The 23,566-nt window shown below is 43.7% G+C and overlaps 1 protein-coding gene across 7 annotated transcripts in view; it reads right to left on the bottom strand.

The window, feature by feature from the left end:
- Positions 1-23,566, bottom strand: part of PTPN14 (protein tyrosine phosphatase non-receptor type 14) — a 170,919-nt gene that overhangs the window by 94,230 nt on the left and 53,123 nt on the right. For 4 of the 7 annotated variants that reach the window (XM_066361754.1, XM_066361752.1, XM_066361749.1 and 1 more), the window contains one exon: positions 3,603-3,931. In XM_066361754.1, the coding sequence (XP_066217851.1) occupies positions 3,603-3,776 (174 nt within the window). In that variant the 5' untranslated portion in view covers positions 3,777-3,931. Of the gene's footprint in view, positions 1-3,602; positions 3,932-5,257; positions 5,294-9,120; positions 9,261-13,209; positions 13,422-23,566 lie in introns of those variants that run through there. The other 3 variants (XM_066361750.1, XM_066361753.1, XM_066361755.1) reach the window with 3 other exon arrangements.

Here is a 23,566-nt window from a genome sequence, read left to right as displayed (position 1 = left end):
TGCTTCACAAAAGGCCATACCTTACATGTCATCTGTCACAGAACAAAAGCGCACAATTAGAAAAGAAAGTGATGTGCTCTAATGTGGATGCGCCCGTTTGGGGCACGTCAAAATAAAGCCGGCATTACACGCCAACCACACCTCAGCATTAGGAGATCAGTCACACTGCCACACACACTTGACAGCAGAATGTGGACTTCACGGCTTTATCCTTTGTGACAACACAGTTGTAGGATAATCCGGGGTTGACCTTTGCCTTCTCACCACCAGCAACAATGGCCTGCTAAGAGTAATTATTACCATCCACGTCTCCAAGACACGCCTCACCTTGCACCTTACACAGCAGCTCTACCTGCTGTTTTGCAGAGGTGGCTTTTCAGTCCCCAAGAAGGTACCTGCCCTTTCAGATCCTTGGATCTGCAAAAATCCAGTTCCTCTTGGCCTGGATCACCCTGCCTTCTTTTCCACCTGTGAACTCCTGCGTATCTTCAAGTCCCTGTTCAAAGAGTGAAGGTTCATTCATCTTTCACTGAGGCTCCCTCTCCCCCACCAGGGCTGCTGTGGTCAGTGGTGCGGGCTAGGCACGGCACATCTGCGAGGGGAGCACGGCCACCCCTCCACTGCATCGCAGCGTGGATCATGCTCAAGCTCAACTGTTACTTTAAACCAGGGGTAGTCGACCTTTTTATACCTACCACCCACTTTTGTATCTCTGTTAGTAGTAAAATTTTCTAACCGCCCACCGGTTCCACAGTAATGGTGATTTATAAAGTAGGGAAGTAACTTTACTTTATAAAATTTATAAAGCAGAGTTACAGCAAGTTAAAGCATATAATAATAATTACTTACCAAGTACTTTATGTCAGATTTTCGCTCAGTTTGGTAGAATAAATCTTTATAAAACAACTTACTATAGTTAAATCTATCTTTTTATTTATACTTTGGTTGCTCTGCTACCACCCACCATGAAAGCTGGAACACTCACTAGTGGGCAGTAGGGACCAGGCTGACTCCCACTGGTTTAAATGCTGGACTCCCCTACTCATCGGTGCATTCTGAACGACAACACTGCACCTTATTTTTATCTTCATGTCATCAAGTCCTAAAACAGCGCCTGACACCTTGCAGTTGCTCAAGATTTTCTTCAATGAAAAGGACTCTCCAACTGGAACAAGCACATATTACCAGAGATAGCGCTACGCATTTCCTACACTGCATTTCTTTTCATATTTACAACAGCCCTAAAAGATAAGTAAAGTGAGTGCCGTTATTCCCATTTTCCAGGTGAGAAAACTGATGCCCAGAAGTGTAGTAACTTTTCTTACCTAACTAAAAAGTGACAGAACTATGATTTGAACTCAAGCCCAAGGCTTCAAAACCTGCACTGGTAACTACCCAACCACATGCTATATGCCTCCCAGGGCATGTGAAGAATACTTATTTACTCTAATGTGAGTTACCGGGAATACTCAGAAGTAAAACCACTGTGTAAATTTTTTTTTTAACTTTTTATTTATTCATTTTAGAGAGGAGAGGGAGAGACTGAGAGAGAGAGAGGAGAGACAGAGAGAGAGAAGGGGGGAGGAGCTGGAAGCATCAACTCCCATATGTGCCTTGACCAGGCAAGCCCAGGGTTTCGAACCAGCGACCTCAGCATTTCCAGGTCGACGCTTTATCCACTGTGCCACCACAGGTCAGGCATCACTGTGTAAATTTTTAAATGATCTATAACTTAAAATTTTCCTGCCCAAATGATCTACACTATTAAGGTTCTTCCTTTAACAGAAGAACACACCTATGTTTAAATATGTATACCCAAATGGGTTACTGATAAGCAAAAAAGAGCCTGCCATCAACGAGCAAGGTCAGAATGTGTTTCTTCTACTGTGTCAGCTACAGAGCTGCACATACCTATTGGGCAGGACGGTCCCCTACACAGGCAAAATAAATTTCAAAGGAAGACCTGACCTCTGAAAGCAAAGTATAAACATGAAGACCAGCAGGAGACAGAAGTGTTCAGGCAGAACAGCCCCCAGAGGATAAGAGTGAGCCTGTGGGCCTGACCTGTGGTGGTGCAGTGGATAAAGCGTCGACCTGGAAGTGCTGAGGTCGCTGGTTCGAAACCCTGGGCTTGCCTGGTCAAGGCACATATGGGAGTTGATGCTTCCAGCTCCTCCCCCCCTTCTCTCTCTCTGTCTTTCATCTCTCTCTCTCTCTCTCTCTCTCTCTCTCTGTATCTCCTTCTCCTCTCTAAAATGAATAAATAAATCTTAAAAAAAAGAGTGAGCCTGTGGAAGACGCCAAGGGGAGAAGAAGACCCTCTGTGACCCCAACTCCTATGTGCACATGGAGAGAAGGTGGATCGTGAGGGGATCAAACACCACTAATCAATTACTTGCAACAGGCACCCCGCCCCTCTTCTCCACCACCTTAAGGCAGTGGTCCCCAACCTTTTTTGGACCACGGACCGGTTTAATGTCAGAAAATATTTTCACGGACCGGCCTTTAGGGTGGATGGATAAATGTATCACGTGACCGAGATAAGCGTCAAGAGTGAGTCTTAGACAGATGTAACAGAGGGAATCTGGTCATTTTTAAAAAATAAAACATCGTTCAGACTTAAATATAAATAAAACGGAAATAATGTAAGTTATTTATTCTGTCTCTGCAGACCAGTACAAAATGGCCCACAGACCAGTACCGGTCCGTGGCCCGGGGGTAGGGGACCACTGCCCTAAGATCTTAGGCAATGATGCCACAGGGCCGAGGACAATTACAGAGCTTTTTCTGTCCTCCGTAAGGCTTGAATCTCAGAGGGTTACAGTCATTTCAGCCCTGGCAACCATTCAACCATACCACCTTACCCACTGGCCAATATGACACATGGCTCTCAAGACACAAATGCTTGTGTGGGTTACTCACCACATCTCTTCTCTGGAATGTCTGCAAGCCGGGAAAGTGCAGGGCTTGCCTGTTAGAAAGGACATTCTGCCCCAAGGGACAGTCTCCTAAAGAGTGAGGACACTACTGTCTTGGTGGCCGGCCCTGGGTTTGTCTAAAGCCCAAAGCAGTCTCATAGACAATACAAAGCAAACAAGAGTCAGGAGGAATCTTAAAAAAAAACAAAATGCCTATGTCCCAAGCTCCCACAAAATGCCTCGCTGCTTAGACTCACTCTAAATGCTCATTTTCCTTTCCTTCCCTTTGAAAAAGGAAAACATGGAAACAAACAACGAGCAAAAATAAAAGTAGTTGCCTCCACCCCTGGGTGGGAGTTCTCTCCTCGATGTGCAGCTGGAATGCCTCAGCTCCTGCGACCCACTCAGCTCTTTTCAAAGCTCTGGCGAGGAGAGTCTCTCATTTTCAACTCCCCCAAAACCTCCTCACCAGCGGGAGCAAAAGGGAGGTCGCCACCCCGGGAAAGCTCTAGGTGGTGTCCTTGCCTCTCTGCTCTGAAGGTTTTAAGAGGCAGGCTAAGTATAATACGATTCTTTCTCAACATGAGGCTGAGGCTGCAGAGCATGGCAGGCATCAGGGAACAGGTGGCTGGTCCTTCAGGTGGGTTCTCGCTCACACACCCACCGCACAGCACCCCGCCTTACCTCTCGCAGCTCCAGCCTCTGGGCCACAGCCTCCAAGCATTCCTGCCCCGTGCTTTCCACCGACAGCGTGCACTCGATAACATTGCTGTCCAACAGGCGGATCCGGGTGACAAAGCAGTTCTTGCTCAGGACGTTGTAGCGCCGTGTCCGGCGAAGCTTTAGGCCAAAAGGCATGGCTCTGCGGCCCTGGGACGCCTCCCTCCTTTCCTGGCGCCCACGCCTCTGAGATGGCCTTAGCAGTTTCAGGACCAGGCGATGGCACTACCAGCCGTGCTCCTCCAGATGCGGGAAAAGGTGTCCATGCCCGGGTGTGGCACTCTGCAGGATCACTGCAAACAGAGAGGCAGCAGCAAGGTCATTAGTCGAAGGGAAGTTATAGGAGGCACAGCAAACGGAATCCACACTCATGGGCGCCTGCCTCACCCACCCCCCAGGAGAACATCTAGATTCCAGAACTCAGAACCAGCAAGGCACTGGGGAGAGCCCAGGCACTTTATCTTATCTTGCAACAGTGATAAGATAAAATCCACTTTATGGCTGAAGAAACGGAGATTCAGAGAGATTAAAACTCATCCAAGAATGCAGACTACAGGGCAAAGAATCCAAACCAATGTCTGTGCAACTTCAACCCCCGTGCTGTTTGCACTGAACCATCCTGCCCGCTCAGGAAAGCAACTGGACTAGAATTGGAACGGTCTTTCTTTTCCTTTCAATTTCTAAAGGTATATTATCCCGTTTCAACCTCATGAACAACCCTACGGTGTCCCTTTTATCATCCCTGTCCTAAAGAGGGAAAAAAATGAGGGTCATCAATTTCAATGATTCCCCGATCCCGAAAGTACAATCTTATCTCCTGGCTCCTGACTCTTTGTAACAGTGCCTCTTCACTTTCGGCAGCATGGCCTGCCGTTATTTTGATTTTATTTATTTATTTGTTTCCCTTTCTTACTGACTTTATTGGGGTGGCACTGGTTAACAAAATTATACAGGCCTCAGGTGCACAATTACAACACATCATCTCTGCACACTATATTGTGTTCACCCCCCCCCCTGCTCCTTCCACCCCGTCTACCCCCCCCACACCGCTATCCCCTCCCCACTGCCCCCCCCCCCCCGCGGCAACCCCCACACCGTGGTCCATGTCCAGGAGGCTTTTCTCTTTCCTTTTTTGCTCAGTCCCTCCACCTCCGCCGCCTCCCAGCAACTCCCTCCAGCTATTGTATTCATTTAACTACTTATTTCTTGTTTGGTTACTTAGAATGGATAATAGAAGATGGAGGAAATGCATATTTAATACAGTCAGCAACTTCCGGCTTTTAAAATATATTTTTAAATGCATGAATTCTTTAATGTGCTTAAAATGACAACTCTTCCTCTTTTTTTTTTTTTTTTTACCAAATAGTTAAAATAGTGAGATGTGGGGACCCACCCTTCCATCATTTTGTTCTTTTACAAAATGCCTGATGCAAAAAGCCCTGTCACCAAATTACAGATAATTTCACCTATTTAATAACAAGATTTGCCAACACCCTGGTGTCCCACCAAATGCCAGTCGTGACATCATTGCCACGGAGAACACAACAATAAAGTAACAAGAACACAGTGGTTCTACCATGCCACCCTGAGCCAACAATGCTCGCACGGGAGGCTCGTACCTTCCAGAGAGGCCAGCAATGCCCAGAGAGCCTCTCTGCTCAACTTCCTGCTGGCCAGTGAGCTGCAAGGACCGTCTGCTGTGCACGTGACTGCTCTGCTCACTGAGTTCCCTAAGTTAGGCCGGTTCAGCCACACTCCAAACCCTTCGTCCACAGAATTACCTCTGAGCCCCCTGACACTTGGATGGACAACTATGAATAACTTACTCACAGGAATTCTTGAATAAATTAAAGGGCGTCAATATTTAGCCACCACTCCCGTGTGGGTACCCCAGGCCTCACGAAGGTTGTCAGGGCACAACCCTACAACACAGCAAAACACACTCCCCACACTCCCTCGGCCGGTCTTTGATGCCTGCCTGCGGCACATTCCTGAGCGTGACAGGTGTGTGTTTTATGACGGCTTAAAATACACATGCTAGTAGAGACTTCGGCTAGGTAAAATATATTAACATTTCTAAATCACTTTATGTTGGCAGAGTGTCGTGTTTACCTCCAAGGGAGGCCAACCTAATGATCTCCTGATATCTACAGAAAGGAATATGGAGGGATCCACCCAAAACAGACAGAGAGGGAGCCAGAATTCAAATGCAGAGCCCTTAAAAGTTTACTACTCACACATTCCCACAACTTGTTGAAACACAGGGCACAAAACACCAAGCTTCAATTCCTATATGAACTAGGGAGCCTCAGACAGAGGAAAATATTTGCTCTGTGGGCACCAGCCACATAGCTAATCCCGGGCCGGGGACTTTACATTTGGGTGTGTCTCATCTTAAACACGGAGGAAAGAATGTGGCTGGCTTGGCGTGCGTTTATCCCAGCCACGATAAAAAACAACCCTTGCCACCTCTTCTGTAGATCTCTGTCCAGAAAGCACAGTTAGTAAAATAAAAAAGGAAACTTTACTACAACGCATATAGATGGTCACAGTTTTTCTAAGAAATGACATCACACACACACACACACACACACACACACACACACACACACACGGGAAAGAATATAAGTTCACCAAAATGACCCACTGTTATCTCAGGGTTACATACTGGTGAGATTAAATAGAACTCTCACTTTATATTTTATAGATCTCTAAATTGTTCTAACATTTTACAAGTGCCATGTATTATTTTTGCAAATAAAGATGAAGGTACATTAACTACTGAAGATGGAATGTCAGGAACAACACCTGACAACCTGGCAAGATCTCACCTACAAAACACCTGACCATTTTAAGTTTTTAAATCTTCAATTTGCAAGAAACTTCCCTTGGTAAAGTAGCAACAACAAACGTACAAGAAGCCCTGGCCAGGTCACTCAGTTGGTTAGACTACTGTCCCAACACACCAAGGTGGTGGGTTTGATCCCCAGTCAGGGCACACACAAAAATCAACCAGTGAGTGCATACATAAAGTGGAACAACATATACATGTTTCTCTCTTCCTCTCTCTCTAAAATCAATAAATAAAAAAATGTTTTTAAGTTATAAGAAAACTGGTCTGGTCCTTCTAAAGTTCAACATCATGAAACAAAAATTGAACAGGTGGGATTAGAAGGTGGCTGCCTTCTAATAAAAGAAATCTGGGAATTAGAAAACAAAATGCTACGTGTGATCCAGATTTGAAAAAAAAAACAGCTATGAAAGACACGGACAATTAGGGAGATTTGAAATAGAGAATTTGAATGAGACATTAATGTATTATTGTTAATTTTCTTCCATTTTTGGTAGTGGAATTATGGTTATGTAGGAGAATGGCTTTAGGAAATGCCAAAGGATATATTAAGGGGTGAAAATGTCATGATGCCTGTAACTTACTAACAAACAACTGAAATACAACTCACACATACGCACATAACTATATACGCAAATTCAGAGTTGAAACAAGTATGACATCACAATAACAGTTGTTGAATCTAGGTGATAGGTGTACAGGTATCCATGATATCATTCTTTTAGCTTATCTGTATACCCAAAAATGGTCACAATCAAAAGGTTAAAAAAAAAAAAAAAAAAACCAGCAACCCTCAATGCAGGACTGAGCAGACTCGACCATATTACTCCTGATGGCTCAGGTTAAGTGTTACTGCCTCTTTCAATGGACTTCGCTGATTCTTCCCATCAGAGATCACGTTGTCTGAACTCCCACAGTCGTTCGTGCTTACTTTAGTATACCAAACTGACTTGTTCGAAGTATCAGTACATTCAGACTCTAAACTCCTCCAGAGCTAGAAGCATGTTTCTTCCATCTTCTACCACACACATCATTTACCTAAATTAAGAGCTCATGGCATTCAAGGAGTTCTGCTTCTGGAAAGAACTTCCAGGTGCTCATTTAAGACATTCCTTACCTTTAGGAAGGGGGAACACCTGAATTATCCAGGTAAACAATCAGTTTGACACTAACCTGTAATGACAGGGTTGGAGAGGATCTCCTAGTCCCTGGGAATTACCCACCATGTTTAAGCTCTTGAAGAATCCATAGCATGTGTCACTCATCCCCCCATTTACCTATCCGGAGAATACAGTTCTACCTTAAACACAGCCCAGCTCCCTGCTGTATTTTAAGCCCAATTCCTCTGCTTTGTCCTTGAACAACAGAAATCAAGGATTATGATATCCCACCATCTAACAGAATTGATGTGAACTCTACTAGCAAGCCCTCTGCTAAAAACCTGGCTCCTGGCATCTTTCTGGCCTTCCCCACGTGGTTCGCTGGGGCCTCGTCATAGTTTACCACATGAACATTAGAACACATAGAACGAAATGTCGTATTCCCAAAGACAAGTGACATGTTTATGACACTTTAGATTTTCCTGATGAAAACTGATGTTTCAAAAGAGATCAAGTCAGGCAGTCACCATTCTATTTACTACCAAGTTTTGTTTTTCTTTTTAAGGAAAAGCTCCTTCAAAAATAAAATGTCACTTAAAATGTAGAATTTTCTTGATCTACTCTTTAAGAACATATCCAGTAAATCATATGAGCTGCAACTGTAGCTGACACCCATTCGTGTAGTTAAAATAAGTCATTTTTGTTACCACAGATGGTGAAAGTAACAATACTGACTCGTGATTTTAAGGCCGTTATTTTTATTTCCTAATGCCAAAATATAACCTGTTAATCCCTTTTTTCCTAGGTGCCTCTTAGAAAAGTAAGAGAGTGAGACCCTAGCCCTTCAGGGATGACAGTAACTGGAAATAAGAAGCAAGGGCAAAACGAGATGACAGTGTCACACACAGAACTCTCCCGCTCCAGGGTCTCCGTCTCACTAAATCAAAAGGGAAAGTGAGTGTTCAGGATTGTAGAGGAAACACACTTCACAGGAAGAAGCTGAACTGCGTGCTTCCAAGAACCACAGTCAACTCTTAAGGAAAAGAACACAGGTGAAGGTGTAGGTAAGAACTGGCATTGACCAGAGAAGCCGGGAGTGAATGTGAAGCCATCTCCCCTCTTGCAGCCTCAGTTTACCCATCTGTACACTGTTTGTGAGCCGTTTCGGGGCACCCATAGCTGTGGCTGCGGTCCCTTCTCTTCCCCTTCACTGTAAGCCAGTAACTCAAAGGAGAGCAAAGCAGGGGTGAAAAGCAGGCTTTGAGCACCTTCCCAGCTACTGTGGGGAAAGTCTTTTAAAAAGAAAAGAAAAAGGCAAAGCAAAGAATATACAGTTTCACATAAAGCCCCGTGAAGCTATGACAATCCCCTGGGCAAAGTGACCAGTGTAAAAAGGAAGCGTGCCCTCCTCCCAGCCCTGCCACCTCTTAACTGCCAACCCCGCCACCTGGGCTAGAAAGGAGTAGATCATTCCACAAAAGGTCCCACAGAGCCCAGCCTGAGTGGGTAAGAAGACTAGCTTTCCTCTTACCTCAGTCAGTAACATGTACACGGTGTCGGGTGTTAGGAGCAGTCCTTCGTCGGTTGCGGAACATTGGTTCCACCTTGCCTTTCTTTGGTCTTAGAACCACATGGCTGTGTCAATAGCTGATGCCACACCAGTCTCCCTCAACCTAGGGAACCCCCACCTTTGTCTTCGCTACCCCCCACTCCCCAGGAATCCTGAAGGGGAAGATCTGTGTCGGATTCAGCTCCGAGGTCTCCTATAAACCGACAGTGGAGCTTGACACATGGCCGGAAGCTAAATAAATATTTGTCCCTTCCGATGAAAGAAAGAAGGAATCCTGAAAGGGTTGAGTTCCTGCTGCAGCGGGAGGGCAGGCCTCCTGACGACCTCAGGGACACGTGAGGAATTTGGAGCCTGAGATAGGCGTGACTCTTGGAGGCTTAAACTGTGGAGAACAGGCACAGAGAAGCTGTTTGCTCTTTAGGGAGACCAAAAAACTGAACTGAGATTTTTAAAAGAACACTCCCGCTGCCCAAGTGTCCGTCCCTTTTCTAGACGCTGATGTGCCCAATACTGGGGGTGGTCTCAGAGGCCCGAGAGAGGCCACATCCCATGGAAGCTCTTTGTGAAAACTACAGTGGAACTACCGATGTGATATAAACAGTGTTCTGGTGTGCCTATGACTGCCGAAAGCAATTTGTTGGGATGTTTGCTCTGTAAACACCACACTTGTAAAGGCCTTTTATCATATCAGCTACAGTGGGAGAGACACTCCTCCCCCCCCCCCCCCCCCCCCCCCCCCCCGCCCAGTCACTTCTAAAACCCACTCTTAACTAGTCACTCAGTTCCTGAAAAGCTCTCAGAAGATGGAAGTTTCATCTGGAACTCTCAGTTGTGGATTTCCCATATCTTGTACTCTCACTTCTTTCCCCCTAAACACATCATTGAAAAACTGCTAAGTTGAAAACACAAAGCAAAGACAGCTTTCTCATAACATGAAAAAAGTCACTTGGCTGATCTAATAAATCTTTGAGTATGATGGGTAAGAGGTGGAGGTATCTTTCCTGACATCAACCAAACACAGTCTAATCCTCTTTACTGAATCACTTACAAAGTCTTTAGCGAAGTGAAAGAGAAATTAAAACCCAAATCTTAAACATGCTCATCACACGTTGTTTTGATTTCCCATGCTGTCTTATGGACACCTGCCTTTTTGTCCCCCCTAAAGTTTTAAACTCATTAAGGGAAGCTAACAGCAGTTAGCAGCTGTGTTCTCTATTTACCAACAGACTCTGGAATTTTTCCAGCATTCCATATTTTTACAACTCCCAAGCACACCTCACAAAACTATGTAACTCTCGTCTGGGTGTGAGAAAGGAAAAACTGATGTAACTTGTCCATCCTGTGTATAAACCCGCGTACGGCACAGCTCGGCTTTGAAAAAGTACTGTGTCATTTTCCGAAAAAGAATTTTTAAAAGGAATGGGGGCGGGAGAGGGTGGGAAAGAGAGGAGAAGTGAACATGTCTTCTCTGATTTCCGTCTTAAAGAGGAGCAGAAAAGAAGTTAGTGTTGTCTGGTGAAAAATAGACTACCCATTTCTTCTATAAATGCTATGGATATAGAATACCCAAATTATTATCCATACATCAAATCATTTTTCGCCAACTGAAACTGTCATGCAAGGTTTAAGACGCAAGACCCTGACTTCTGGCTGCTAAGTAACAACAACAAAAGCGGAATGGTCACATTTTTTAATTTCTGCATTTCTCGCCTACTTAGTCACTTTCAAAGATTCAGTGGTGAGATGCACAGAGATCTGTTCCAAACCACATTTTCCAACTTTCCTGTGCACTAGCCACGTACACGACCTTTCAAGATCTTCTTAAGCTATATTTGAAGTTAGAGGAAAGATTCCTGCTAAACGGTGCCCATTGGGGTGATAGGTCATCTACATGAACGGTGGTGGCTATACACAATCTCATCTATGCAGAAGATCACCCAAAACCAGGAAAGGGAGCCAGAACATCCGCTGAGCAGTCAGATATTGCAAAGTTCTTAATTCCAACAACACACACTTTGCTCGGGACACAAAAATACCCTCACAGTTAGTGTACTCTAAGTTTACATGCAGTTCTGGACTTTGCTTCGTAACCATTGGCAGATTTCAGGGAGACGAGAAAAAGCATGCTGGCAGAGGATAAAGATGGCAGTGAAAGAGGTGACAGGTAAACACTAAAAATTAGGACTCCACAGCATGGAAGACTATGTAAAAAAAAAAAAAAACCCAAAAAACAACACTCTATAGTAAATAGGAACAGTGAAGTAATAGCCAGCACACTCTGGTTAAAAAAAAGCAAAAACTTTATTTATTTTTAAAACAGCCCCATTCATGGTGGACAAAACTAACAAAAAAGGTTCTTGAGAGGTAAACCTCCTGTTCCCTGGAATCGCTTTCACCCCAAGCAATGGCTCCCTATTCTTTACTCCTGCTCTAACACTCAGAATCAACCAGCTCCACCAAGTTCAAAGGCTGAGATCTTCAACAGAGGGGAACGGGTGGTCATTTCCAACCCCTGCTTTGAGGACGACTGCCCTGTCTAAAGAGACAAGATCCTCCCACAAGAAGGATCTTAAAATACAAAAGTTTTCATGTTTTACTTGACTGAAACTTCTAAGGCATTCAAAGCACATTGTGAATATTTGTGGATAAAATAATGTCATCTGGGTTTTTTTTAAACAATAATGGGTGGGGGAATTGTGTGGGGCAGAGATGAAGCGATATTGGCCATGTTGACACTTGCTGAAGGTGAGAGACAGGTATGTCAGGGGTGATACCACTCTCTACAGTTTTGTACATGCTTGAAATTTTCTATATTGAAAAGTTGGATTTTTTAAACAAATAAGTATTTCTTAAATGGTAATTTTCAAAGTAACCTGGTAAAAGAGGTAACAGTGCCCCACACTGCCGACATGTTACAGAAAAAGGGGGAAAAAAAGAATTTTTCCTCTCCAGCTAAATCCCTCTTACCCCTCCAAAATAAAAGTTGAGTTTAGATCAAATTAAGAGTAAGAGTTCTTAATTTCATTTTTAAAAAATGGTAGGAAAGATTTGTTCTGTAGGGAAAGTGACAAGTTGGATAAAATGCAAAGGCCAGCCAATCAGGTATAAGATAAGGGAGTCTTCCCTGTCCAACTGGCATCACCTACTAGATCAAATACCTGACTCTGGCTTACTTCTCCAATGAGCCTGCTCTGTCTTTTCAGGCCAGGAATGCTTTGTCCTAAAAGACTCCACCCTTCTTTGAGACCGTGGAGTCTGCAACTCTCCAATTCCAGTTCTTTTTGCTGTCCGTGTCTACACCCAGGGTGATGTGCGCCCTTCAATGTCATGAGCTAATGCCAGCCAGGAACCAGAACGGAAGGTTCCCGCTAGTGTCCGACACTAAGAAGGCAACAATGGGCACCTCCATTTTTAGAGCTGATACAAACACACGCTGCTCAGTGTTATCTCCAACAGCCCTGTTGCCCTTAGGCTCTTCCTAACGCACCGAGGTTGGAGAGGTTAAGAACTTGCCCAAGAGCCCTGGCAGGGTAGCTCTGCTGGTTAGAGTGTTGTCCCCATATGCCAAGATTGAGGGTTCAATCCCCAGGCAGGGCACATACAAGAAGCAACCAATGAATGCATAAATAAGTGAAATAACAAATCAATGTCTGTCTGTGTGTGTCTCTCTCTCCCTCCCTCCATTCTCTCTCTTTAAAGTAAATATATAATTATTTTTTAAAAAAGAACTTGCCCAAGATGATACAGACACTGACATTATCTTACTCAATGAACCATTCTAATAATATCCAGAAAGAGGGCTGAAACTACAACCTGGTAATATAAAAATAACCATGACAACAGCAAGCAACTGCACTCTATAAGGACGACTGTGAAACGCCATCGGCAGTCTCTCACAGCTCGCCCACAGTGGACTTCATTCAGACATGGCAGAGATGGACCCCCGGGCTAGTGACCAATTCCAGCCCCGGGACGTCTTATCTGGAGAGCCTGGCACAGAACCCGAGTCCTGCTCGCGCCCCAGCACCCCTCCCCCACCCATCCTCTTACCTAGCCACTGTTCTTCCAGAACACCAGTCTGTGCTGCACAGTGAGACAATCCCAGCCCGTCGCCTACCGCGTCTCCAAAAACCAATTTCAAAAACGCACAATCACAAGAGCAGCCGAAGAGGTTTTCCAGCCTGGTCATATGACTCACTCATCAAAACAGAAGAAACTCTCTGAGGGCAAACACACCTCTAACCTGCTTCGCCCTCCCCTGCGAGGTGCACTCGGAGGGACAGCTGATGAAGAGCCGGGCTCCCCGTGAGAGCCTGTGGCAAGCGACCTCCCCGAGCAAAGTTTTCCACACCTCCCTTTCCCCAGTTTCCTTCCTGCCCATGCCTGAGCTCCCCAACCTCCCGCCCAGGTCCAGGGCTTTCGGATGAGAGGGCTCATCTGTGTCACTTCCTATCCAAACAGAAGGGGCAGCCAAGCATCCTTGCCAAGTCTCTGCAACTGGGTCTGCACGTCCAGTGCTCGGCCTCACCCAGATGGGGAGGGATGTCCATGTGGGGGCCCCCATAAGCTGTATAACTGGGGCGCACAGGGCGCCTACTTCTGCAGGTAGGACATGGGGGTGATAACAGTCCCCAGCACTGCATCTGTGGGGAGGATGACAGGAGTCAGGAGAACCCAGGCGCTGGCACAGTGCCCGTGCATGGCAAGCATGATTCACACACTTGTTATCACTGCCCTGCCTATTGGTGGCATACCACCCAACACTGCAGGAAGTCCTAGGAAAAACAGTGCCTGATCAGCAGCACAAGAGTAAAACACTGCTCTCCAACAAGCCACGAATTAGAGAATTGTTGAAGTTCAGGCTGTTCCTTGTAAGGGGACAAAACAGGAATGCAAAACAAGCAAGGGCAGGCCCTACGTACTGGGAACTGTGACAAGGGGCCCAGTGGGTTTCAGATGTGTGGCCGCTCCAGTGAGTCAGGGGACAGACAACCAAGCAGGTTCTAAAGTGTTACAGGGCAACCGCTTCTCCAGAGCCAAGGCACTGAATGGGGGGGTTGGGGGGGTGAGAACAGGTATGAACTAGTGTCAGCTGTTAGAGTTGCATAATCCCAACTGATGTAACCAAACGGTAATTACCAATGGGAGAAAATAAAGTCTAAACAGAGACGGTCATGCGATGTGTAGATGCCTTCATGTAGATAGACTGCATACACACGTGGATACACGCACAGCAAAGCCATGACAAATGTCCTTTCCTCTCTCCATTCCCTGCCTAGTACATGTAGATACATGTACACACATATACACTCTCTCTCTCTCTCTCTATGTAAGTGGGCATGTGGAAAAAACTTACATTGTTGTAAGTAGCTCTAAGTGACACTACGAAGAAATTACATTACCTGTCTACCTCTAGTGCAATAACTTTACTGTTGTAAAAAAACATTTGTTAGCGTATGAGCACCCCTGTCACCATCGGTGACCTCAAGCTGAAGACATGCTCAGCTGCCTGCCTTGGGCAGAACAAGCCTGGGCCTCCAGAGACAAGCTGTGGCGTGTGGGGTGTCTCTCCCCTGCTGTCCCGGAGTGACAGGTGCCTGCAGCCCTCCTGGGTGCACGCACAGCAGGAACAAGAGGACCCATAAGGACGGCAGTTCCTAAGTGGGACTCTTAGCTCTTAAAAGCTAAAAAACTTGGAACACATACAATTTCTGACAAATTCATCTCTAAGAAATACAGCAAAGATTACACAGAGTAAACCTAATGCAAGAGGCTCCCGCTGCTCTTTTCGTTTAAACCTATGTTTCAAAATGTTAAGGATTTCAAATTTTGATGAGAATTAAAAAAAAAAAATCACTAGCTACTGAAATCTTTGTACACAAGCAAAATAAATAAATAAATAGATCAATAGATCCCTGGGAAAACAATGCACATCTGTGCTTCCACGAGATTGTAAGAGGGCAGGAACCAACAAAGTTTTATACAGCATTTATAACCCCCGATCCTTTGCACTACAATTAACACATACTCTGACTCAGCAATGCCACTTTGGGAAAACTTACGTTGGAAATAAAAATAATACATCTTAAGAGTTATGTATAAGGGTCGACAAACACCTTGAATACCCACAGTAGAGTTACATTCCAAGAAATCTTGGCATAGGACAGGGGTAGTCAACCATTTTATACCTACCACCCACTTTTGTATCTCTGTTAGTAGTAAAATTTTCTAGCCGTCCACCAGTTCCACAGTAATGGTGATTTATAAAGTAGGGAAGTAACTTAATAGAATTTATAAAGCAGAGTTACAGCAAGTTAAAGCATATAATAATAATTCCTTACTTAGTATTTTATGTCGGGTTTTTGCTAAGTTTGGCAGAATAAATCTTTATAAAACAACTTAGTATAGTTAAATCTATCTTTTTATTTATACTTTGGTTGCTCCACTACCACCCACCATGAAAGCTGGAACGCCCACTAGTGGGCAGTAGGGACCAGGATGACTACCATTGGCATAGGACATTATTTAGGCTACTAGATAGCTATTAAAAATTAGTTAGATCTGAATCTATTGACTCGGAGTGACACCCATGTGTACTGGTAAGAGAGGACAATCACAGAGTAATTGGTAAGGCAAAAATAAAAGTCATCTGGTGTGTGTGTCTGTGCTGATACAAGTTTGGAGAAAGGCATGGAACATTTCCGTCCTCAGAAGGAGAAAAGGGGGGGGAAGCAGAAATAACTACTTTGTCCCTATGCAATCTTTGGCATATTAATGTTATATCAAACAAAAAATAACTATTTTAAACCACTTCATCTCTCTTTCCTCAATACTCTATGTAGGAAGATTTAGAAGTCTTCTTTCAAGAGCAGTATTACGTCGGTTTTCATTTCAGCTCTGTCATCTGAGTGATTTACACGCATTGTATCATTTGATCCTTATAATCCTTACAGATAAGAAAACTGAGACTATATAACCTGGCTAGTCCTAAAGCTAATGGGTGGCAGAGGCTGGCATCATTAGATTATACTGTAAGACGCACATTTAAATATAGGCCCCCATCATAAATAACAATATTTACAACACTAGCTCACTAAACACATGGTTTTCAGCATGACACAACCATGCTTTGACTAAAAGCAAAAGCAAAGAAAACCACTTGCAATCAAGCCTTCATCTTCAAATTGGAACTGATTAACACCACAAAAATCCTGAAACTTGTATTAGTTTTCATTCTTTCGAATCATTAGGGTGAAATATGCCATTCTTTTTCTACCTCAACTAAAAGTGTTAATAATCTTCTGACTAGAAATTAATTTTAAGAAAACTAGAAAAATCATAAAAAACTAAAAGGAAAAAATAAAAACCACCCATAATGTCACAAAACCCAGGGATGATTAATTTGAAACCTTTGCATATTTTATCTCACGCTTTTAATCAAGTATATTTTAAATCTGTTTACATTGTTGGGATTGCACTGTTTAGTATCTTTAATTTTCTTTCTGATTACTACTTATTACCTTCCCATTTCACTGAAAAAAAAATTTATTATTGAATTTATTGGGGTGACATTGGTTAATAAAATTACATAGGTTTCAGGTGGTCAGTTCTAGAATACATCATCTGTATATTGTCTTATGTGTGCACCCCAAGTCCAGACTCCTTTCACCACCATGTATTTCCCCCCATAGTCTCTTCTACCTCCCCTCACCCCCTTTTCCTGTGGTAATCACCATACTGTTGTTCAGTAGTGTTAAGTATATTCACATTGTTGTATATTAATTTTTAAGAAGTTAACATACAGAGGCCAAGGGTCATAAATAAAAGTGCTAACATTTCACTAAGATTTTACAAATTACAAGATTCTATTTTGCTGCAAGTGAACTACCACTGAAATATCATTGCTACTTGAATACTGAGTATACAAATCTGTCTATGGGTATATTTTTATTTGCTTAACCCCCTTCACCTTTTCCACCCAATCCCCTCACCCCCCTCCCCTCTACAGCTGTCAGTCTATTCTCTGTACCTGTGAGTCTTGTTTAGACGTTGTTAGTTTATTTTATTCATTAGATTCCACATATGAGTGAAATCATTGGTACTTGTCTTTCTCTGACTGGCTTACTTCACTTAGCATAATACTCTCATCCATCTACTAAAAATTTTTCAAAAGCAAGTTTAAACTGTTGTGTAATATTCTATAGTACAGACCAACATTTATTGAACCATTCTCCATTGTTGAAATGTATGCTTGGTTCTCATTTTTTGCTACGGTTCAAAAAGATTTGCTTATATCCCTGATGTTTTCTTCAGGGCGAATTCTTAAGGACGATTGCCATCAAGCAAAAGCTATACAGTTTTAGAAGTCCTTTAATACAGTGGGCCACAGACCGGTTTAATGTCAGAAAATATTTTCACAGACCGGCCTTTAGGGTGGGACGGATAAATGTATCACGTGACCGAGACAAGCATCAAGAGTGAGTCTTAGACGGATGTAACAGAGGGAATCTGGTCATTTTTTAAAAATAAAACATTGTTCAGACTTAAATATAAATAAAACGGAAATAATGTAAGTTATTTATTCTTTCTCTGCGGACCGGTACCAAATGGCCCACGGACCGGTACCAGTCCACGGTCCAGGGGTTGGGGACCACTGCTTTAATACACATTCCTCAGCTGTCAAATGTAGAACCTATGACTTCCATTTCTTTGCCTATACAATGACTGAAATAATGTGTTTCCTTAAGTATTTTTTTAAAAAAAGCTGCATGCATAAAATAAAACAGAAAGAAATCAAACTTGGAGTCAAAACAACCAAGATCAAATAGCTTTTTGTCTTGATGTGTTAGCTTAAGCATGGCTCCCCAAGAAGGCAGAAAAGCTTCAGTACAGGAAACCCAGCCCCAAAAGGGATGCACCCAAGTCCCAGTGACCCCATGTGACAGCAGGTCTGGGCAGCAGAATGCCTCCCAATATCCAGTCTACAATAAGCAAGATTCCTTCTTTCAATAGCCACAGCCCAGTACCACAGCCTCAGAAGCAGCAGCTCTAAGCATAGCTGTGGAGAAACAGCGTGTTGCCTTCTATCAGGTGGTAACTATGGAAATGACTTGGCCCAAATATCAAATGACTGTACTTCCTTATATTTATATATCATTTCCTCAAAAACTATTATTCACTCAGCAAAGACTTCTGATTGTGGGAAATCCGAAAGAACAAGTAATAACGCCCTCTCTGCCTATCAGTTGTGGGAATGCGAGGTAAGGCCGGACACAGAGAGCAGCGGATAGGCTGGGCAGCTGGGAAGAGATCAGCCCACATGGAGACAAGGGAGAGAAACAAGAAACAGGTGAAGATGTACCCCAACCATCCGGAGCTTATTCTAGGGTCCAAAACACACTACAAAAGGTAAGAAGGGAGATGCCAAAGGCACATGGCGCATGTCGAAAAGAAGAGCTTCAAGGCTGAAGATGATGGCTTCGCTCATTGTATTTGTCCATATGTGCAGTATTTGAAACAGAAGCAATGGGAGGTCCAAACAAATACAGCACAAGAATAAAAATTAAAATACTCTAGCATCTTACTGTTGATATATGATTTTTTTTTTAACTTTTAAGCCCCCACTGGGACCCTACTCACTAGTTCTTACACATACTGCTACATTAAGTCCGACTGGTAGATGAGGATTCTAATACAGCAACCTTAATAGGCAAGTAATAAAGAATTGAGATTTCATCCTACTACCTGTGCCTGATTTTGGAAAAAAAGGGTGAGGGGCCTTAATTACTTCCATACTAAGTTAGAACTCTTAAATGGTGACTAACCACATTAAAGAAAAATGACTCAAGGTGACCAGGTCTTGATGGCTCATTTCAGGACCTATCTCCACTGTGTTGAAACGTCTTCTCTGTAAAATAGGCTTTGATCTCTACTGTTAATTTTACCTATTTCCCCTTAGAGTCTTTCACCTTTAAAAGGCCAACTGGGACCCCTCCTCTCAACATTTCACCTTCATATACAGGGTGGGGCAAAAGTAGCTTCATAGCTGTGAGTACATGAATGACGGAATTTATTCTTGGATTATTAGTTATTAATTACTGTATTATTTTCCATATGAACAACTGTAAACCTACTTTTGCCCCACCCTGGATTTAACAAGCTTATTATGACATGCACTGCCTCAGATTCTCCAACATAAATATTCCTACCTTTCTTCCCTTCTCTTGTTAGGGACTAGCTCCTTGCCTTTCATTTTCTCTGTGGTTTCCCATTAACTCTAACCTCTCCTTGTGTTCTTTTAGTTGCCGAACTAACACGAGACAAGTCATCTTTACCACCTAACTCATTAAGATGGGCTTGTTATTCAACAGAAAAGAGCACATGAGGTGGACTTTCCCACAACGTCTTCACTGGAAGGAAAAACTCTCCCTAGAGGAAGACACCAAAAGAAAACCCAAGCCCACTCTCATTTGTATCAGATGATAAAAAAGAATAAGACAAAAGAAAAATAAATACAAAAGGAGTTCAGAATATCTAGCTTTAATTCCTCGCTCTATCCGGTGACTTTAATCCAGCCAGTAATTAAACTTTTGCAGCCAGAGGCTGGGAGATTGCTGAGTTTAAAAACAAAAGATGTTGTCACCCTTTTGAAAATCACGTTAAGCTGAGGAGAGGAACAAGATAAATGCTAAAAAAAAAAAACTCCACACTTCATGAAACTAGGGGATTTCAGAAGCCCCCATGTCAAAATATAGAAATACAGAAGGGACGAATCTGGGAGGGCAAGTTAACTTAGAGGTAAGCTTCCGGAAGATCAACCCTGAGAGGCACATGGTCCCAGGTATTCCGCTGTGTTTTGTGAGGCAGGGAGGCGGTTCAGTTTTGCACAGTGTGGAGGTTGTGAGTAGGAAAGCACCAGAAAGGGGGAGAACTGTTCAAAAGTCTTTGTAAGAAGCGTTACTCCTTCCCGTCCTTACCGAACAGGATGTCAGAGGGGGAAGAGAGGAAAGGGAGGAAGGGGAAATTATCTGACAAGAGTGGATCATGTGGAAAGTTGTACAGAAGTTTTGTAAAGCAGTTGGAGGTGCGTGGGAAGACTTAAATGTTTAAAGAAAACCAAGCAAATGAAAAGGTGAACACTAACTAGCCAGGGTATCAGAGCAGCTAATTATATCGGAAGGCTGAAAGGCTGGTGGCGAGGAAGACAGAGTGTAAAGGAGCTTAAGTCCTCACCTGCCACCACCACCACCCCAGCTGGCATTCTTGAGCACTTATTGGTGTGTTGTAATTTTTATTCTAAGCACTTGTAAGTGGGCCTTGTGTCCCCACCACGAGTTAAGAAGCTACCACAACCCAAGGGTACCATGACAAGAGACATAACAGATAAATGAGTGAGCTGATGGATGTGTTCTCTACCTAGAGGGGAATCATTTTACTCTGTCTATAACAAATCACCACAACGGGCACTTAAATATCTTACAATGTTATATGTCAATTATACCTCAATAAGGCTGAAATTTAAAAGAATTTTTAAAAAAATAAATCCCAGAAAAAATTATATGGTTTTACATTTTCATGGGTAAGTGCAGAAGGGTACACACATGGTACCACACCCTCTCCTCCTCCTTAGCCAATTTCAGGGTTAAAACACGTTCAAGTAAATTATATGCCTCTATTCCCAGGCAAAGCCATCCGAGAGTCACCATGCAGGGGTAGTTCACAAATGACAGGAGAGAGGACAGGAGCAGAGGTACAGAAAGGGAAAGAACATGAAGAAGGAGCAGGAGAAGGAAAACAACTTACGAACACGTCTCAAAAGCCAGTCAGGCTAGAACTGAGGAAGGTGAATCAAAGACTGTTAGATCCGATCAAAAGAGCAACAGAGGGAAAAGCTGCATCAACCTATCCTTTGCAAATAACGCACAAAAAATGTTTGAAAGTGTTTTGTCACGAGATCAATGCCAACCCGTGACAGACAGATAGACTGGCTGGGTGGAGGGGCCCCTCTCTACTGTGCCTGGGAAGAGAAGACAAACGCTGTCAGTGTGATCACATAAAAGATTGTACCTGAGAGATAGCGAGGGGAAGGCAGTACAGAATGGCTCTCCTAGTTGGCCAGAACACACCTCCAACAACCCAGCATAGAAATAACAAGAATGGCCCTGGCCAGGTAGTTCAGTGGTAGAGTGTCAACTGGATACATCAAGGTTGTGGGTTCAATCCCCAGTCAGGGTACATACAAGAATCAACCAATGAATGCATAAATAAGTAGAAGAACAAATCAACGTTTCTCTCTCTCTCTCTAAAATCAATAAATAAAAAATTTTTTTAATTACCAAATAATGCACTGGTGTTAAGTCTTATCTTTTTTAATACCTCCTTTCTTTAAAAATGTCGAGCACCAGAACATTAAGGAATACCATTAACTTTCACTTATTCAACTCATGTCCACTGAGCAACCACCACGTGTCAGTGCAGATACAAAGATGAGTACAATATGGTTCCTGTCTTCAAGAAGCCCGTAATCTAGAGAGGATGAATTCTTAAGAATCAGAGAAGACACATGGCCTTCTTAGGCAAGAGGTCTCTGACAGCTGCGCCTAAGAAGATTTTAGCAAAAGTGACACCAAGTAATGTTATTGCTTTTTTTCTCCTAACAAATTTCCCCAGAACACAGACATCAGAGCAAGCTCTTGACCTCTGCTATTCTGAAATGCATTTCATCAAAATGAGCTTGCTGCCACTTCTCAAATATGAAATTTACTTTACCCTCTCCCTCTGTGGCACTCAAAGACAGCAGAATTCCCCCAGCCCGTGGTGTGGCTAAGGCTGCTCCTAAAGATGAAATAAGGCATGAGGAAGGCCCACGGAGATCTGGCCCTGGCCTGCCTAAGAGGATGACTCTCACCACCCTCTTCCTCCTCCTCATCAGCTTCAACGTACCAAGCATTTATGACATTGTGCTAAGCAGCCCAGTTCCTATGGCATTTAATGCTTATGAGATAGGTATGTTGTTTATCCCCATTTTACAGAAGAGGAAACTGAGGATTGAAGAGGGAGCCAAGCCCCAGATGCTCACCCAGGACCCTCGGCCCTCCCTCAGCGGCCCTTTCCCCCAGGCACCAGTCACCTGGCCCGGCAGAAGCCCTCCAGGCCATTTCTGATCTCCAAGCCTTTAAGTACTTTCGCCTCTGAAAGGCCCTCTTTTCCTTTCCAGTCTTGTCTTCCAGAGCTCACCTGGTGTCATCTTTCCAGGAAACTATCCTAGGCTGCCCCTCTCTAAGGTCTGATGTCTCGGCTCTGGATCTGCTTAGCCCTGGGCATGAACCTTGTCTCCCGCAGCCCTTATCCCAATGTGCCGTTAAGTCATGAGCTAGCTGTCCATGGTCACAGGCCACTTCCTATTCAGCTGCAGAGCTCCAGAGCCTAATAGTGTTTGTGCACAGCAGACACAAAATCAACTGTGTTGGTGGGTTAAACAAATGTGTAAAGAAAGGGAATTGAAGCTCAAGGCTTATTCCAGATGGTTTCTGGAGCCAGAGATACCCAAGTTCAAGTCCCAACGCCATTCCTCACCATCTTGACCAATTCACTTAATGTTTCTAAGCCCAGTGTCTAGTCTATATAAAGGCTAACAGTAGCACTAAGCTCAAAGGCTGTTCTGAGAATTAAATCCTAGCAGCTTAGCTCAGTAAGTGGCACACAGTATGTGCTCAATAAAAGTTGGCTATCAGTAGTAAAGTACAGGTCAAAACCAACCCTCTACTAATAGGAAGACCCAGCTTCTCTCTCCCCTCTAATCTCAAGGCAAATACAAAGTTACTCCTCCTATAACGTGGTCGGAGGGGAGGAGGGGCCACTTCCACAAGCAATTCAGGGCCCTTCCAGAGCTAAACACTTAAAGATCATTCGGTTTTTCTATAAAGCTTTAAGAAGAAAACCTGTTTCACACATAACCTTGAATTTGACCTTTTCTCCCAAGACAAGCATCTCCCTGAGAGCTGGGGACCTAGCCAGAATAAAGCAGCTGCTACTGTAACACACATCTTTGACAGAGCACCGTTAGTAACTGCACTGTGTCCCTAGATCATGGTTAAAAGGCTGTAGTCATTTCGTGACATCATCGGGTAGAAATCCGACAACAGAAGCATTTCCCATTTTGTATATGTAAATAACAATACCATGAAAGATGTCAAAACTCCTAGTTACATTTATAATGCGTTAAGAAATATAACCTGTGCCTGACCTGTGGTGGCGCAGTGGATAAAGCGGCGACCTGGAAATGCTGAAGTCGCCGGTTCAAAACCCTGGGCTTGCCTGGTCAAGGCACATATGGGAGTTGATGCTTCCAGCTCCTCCCCCCCTTCTCTCTCTCTCTGTCTCTCCTCTCTCTCTTTCTCTCTCTGTC

The sequence above is a fragment of the Saccopteryx leptura genome, chromosome 2 (genome assembly GCF_036850995.1).
Source record: "Saccopteryx leptura isolate mSacLep1 chromosome 2, mSacLep1_pri_phased_curated, whole genome shotgun sequence".
Taxonomy (NCBI): Eukaryota; Metazoa; Chordata; class Mammalia; order Chiroptera; family Emballonuridae; genus Saccopteryx; species Saccopteryx leptura.
Note: the sequence above shows the minus strand (reverse complement) of the source record. Positions and strands in the feature narration are given on the sequence as shown.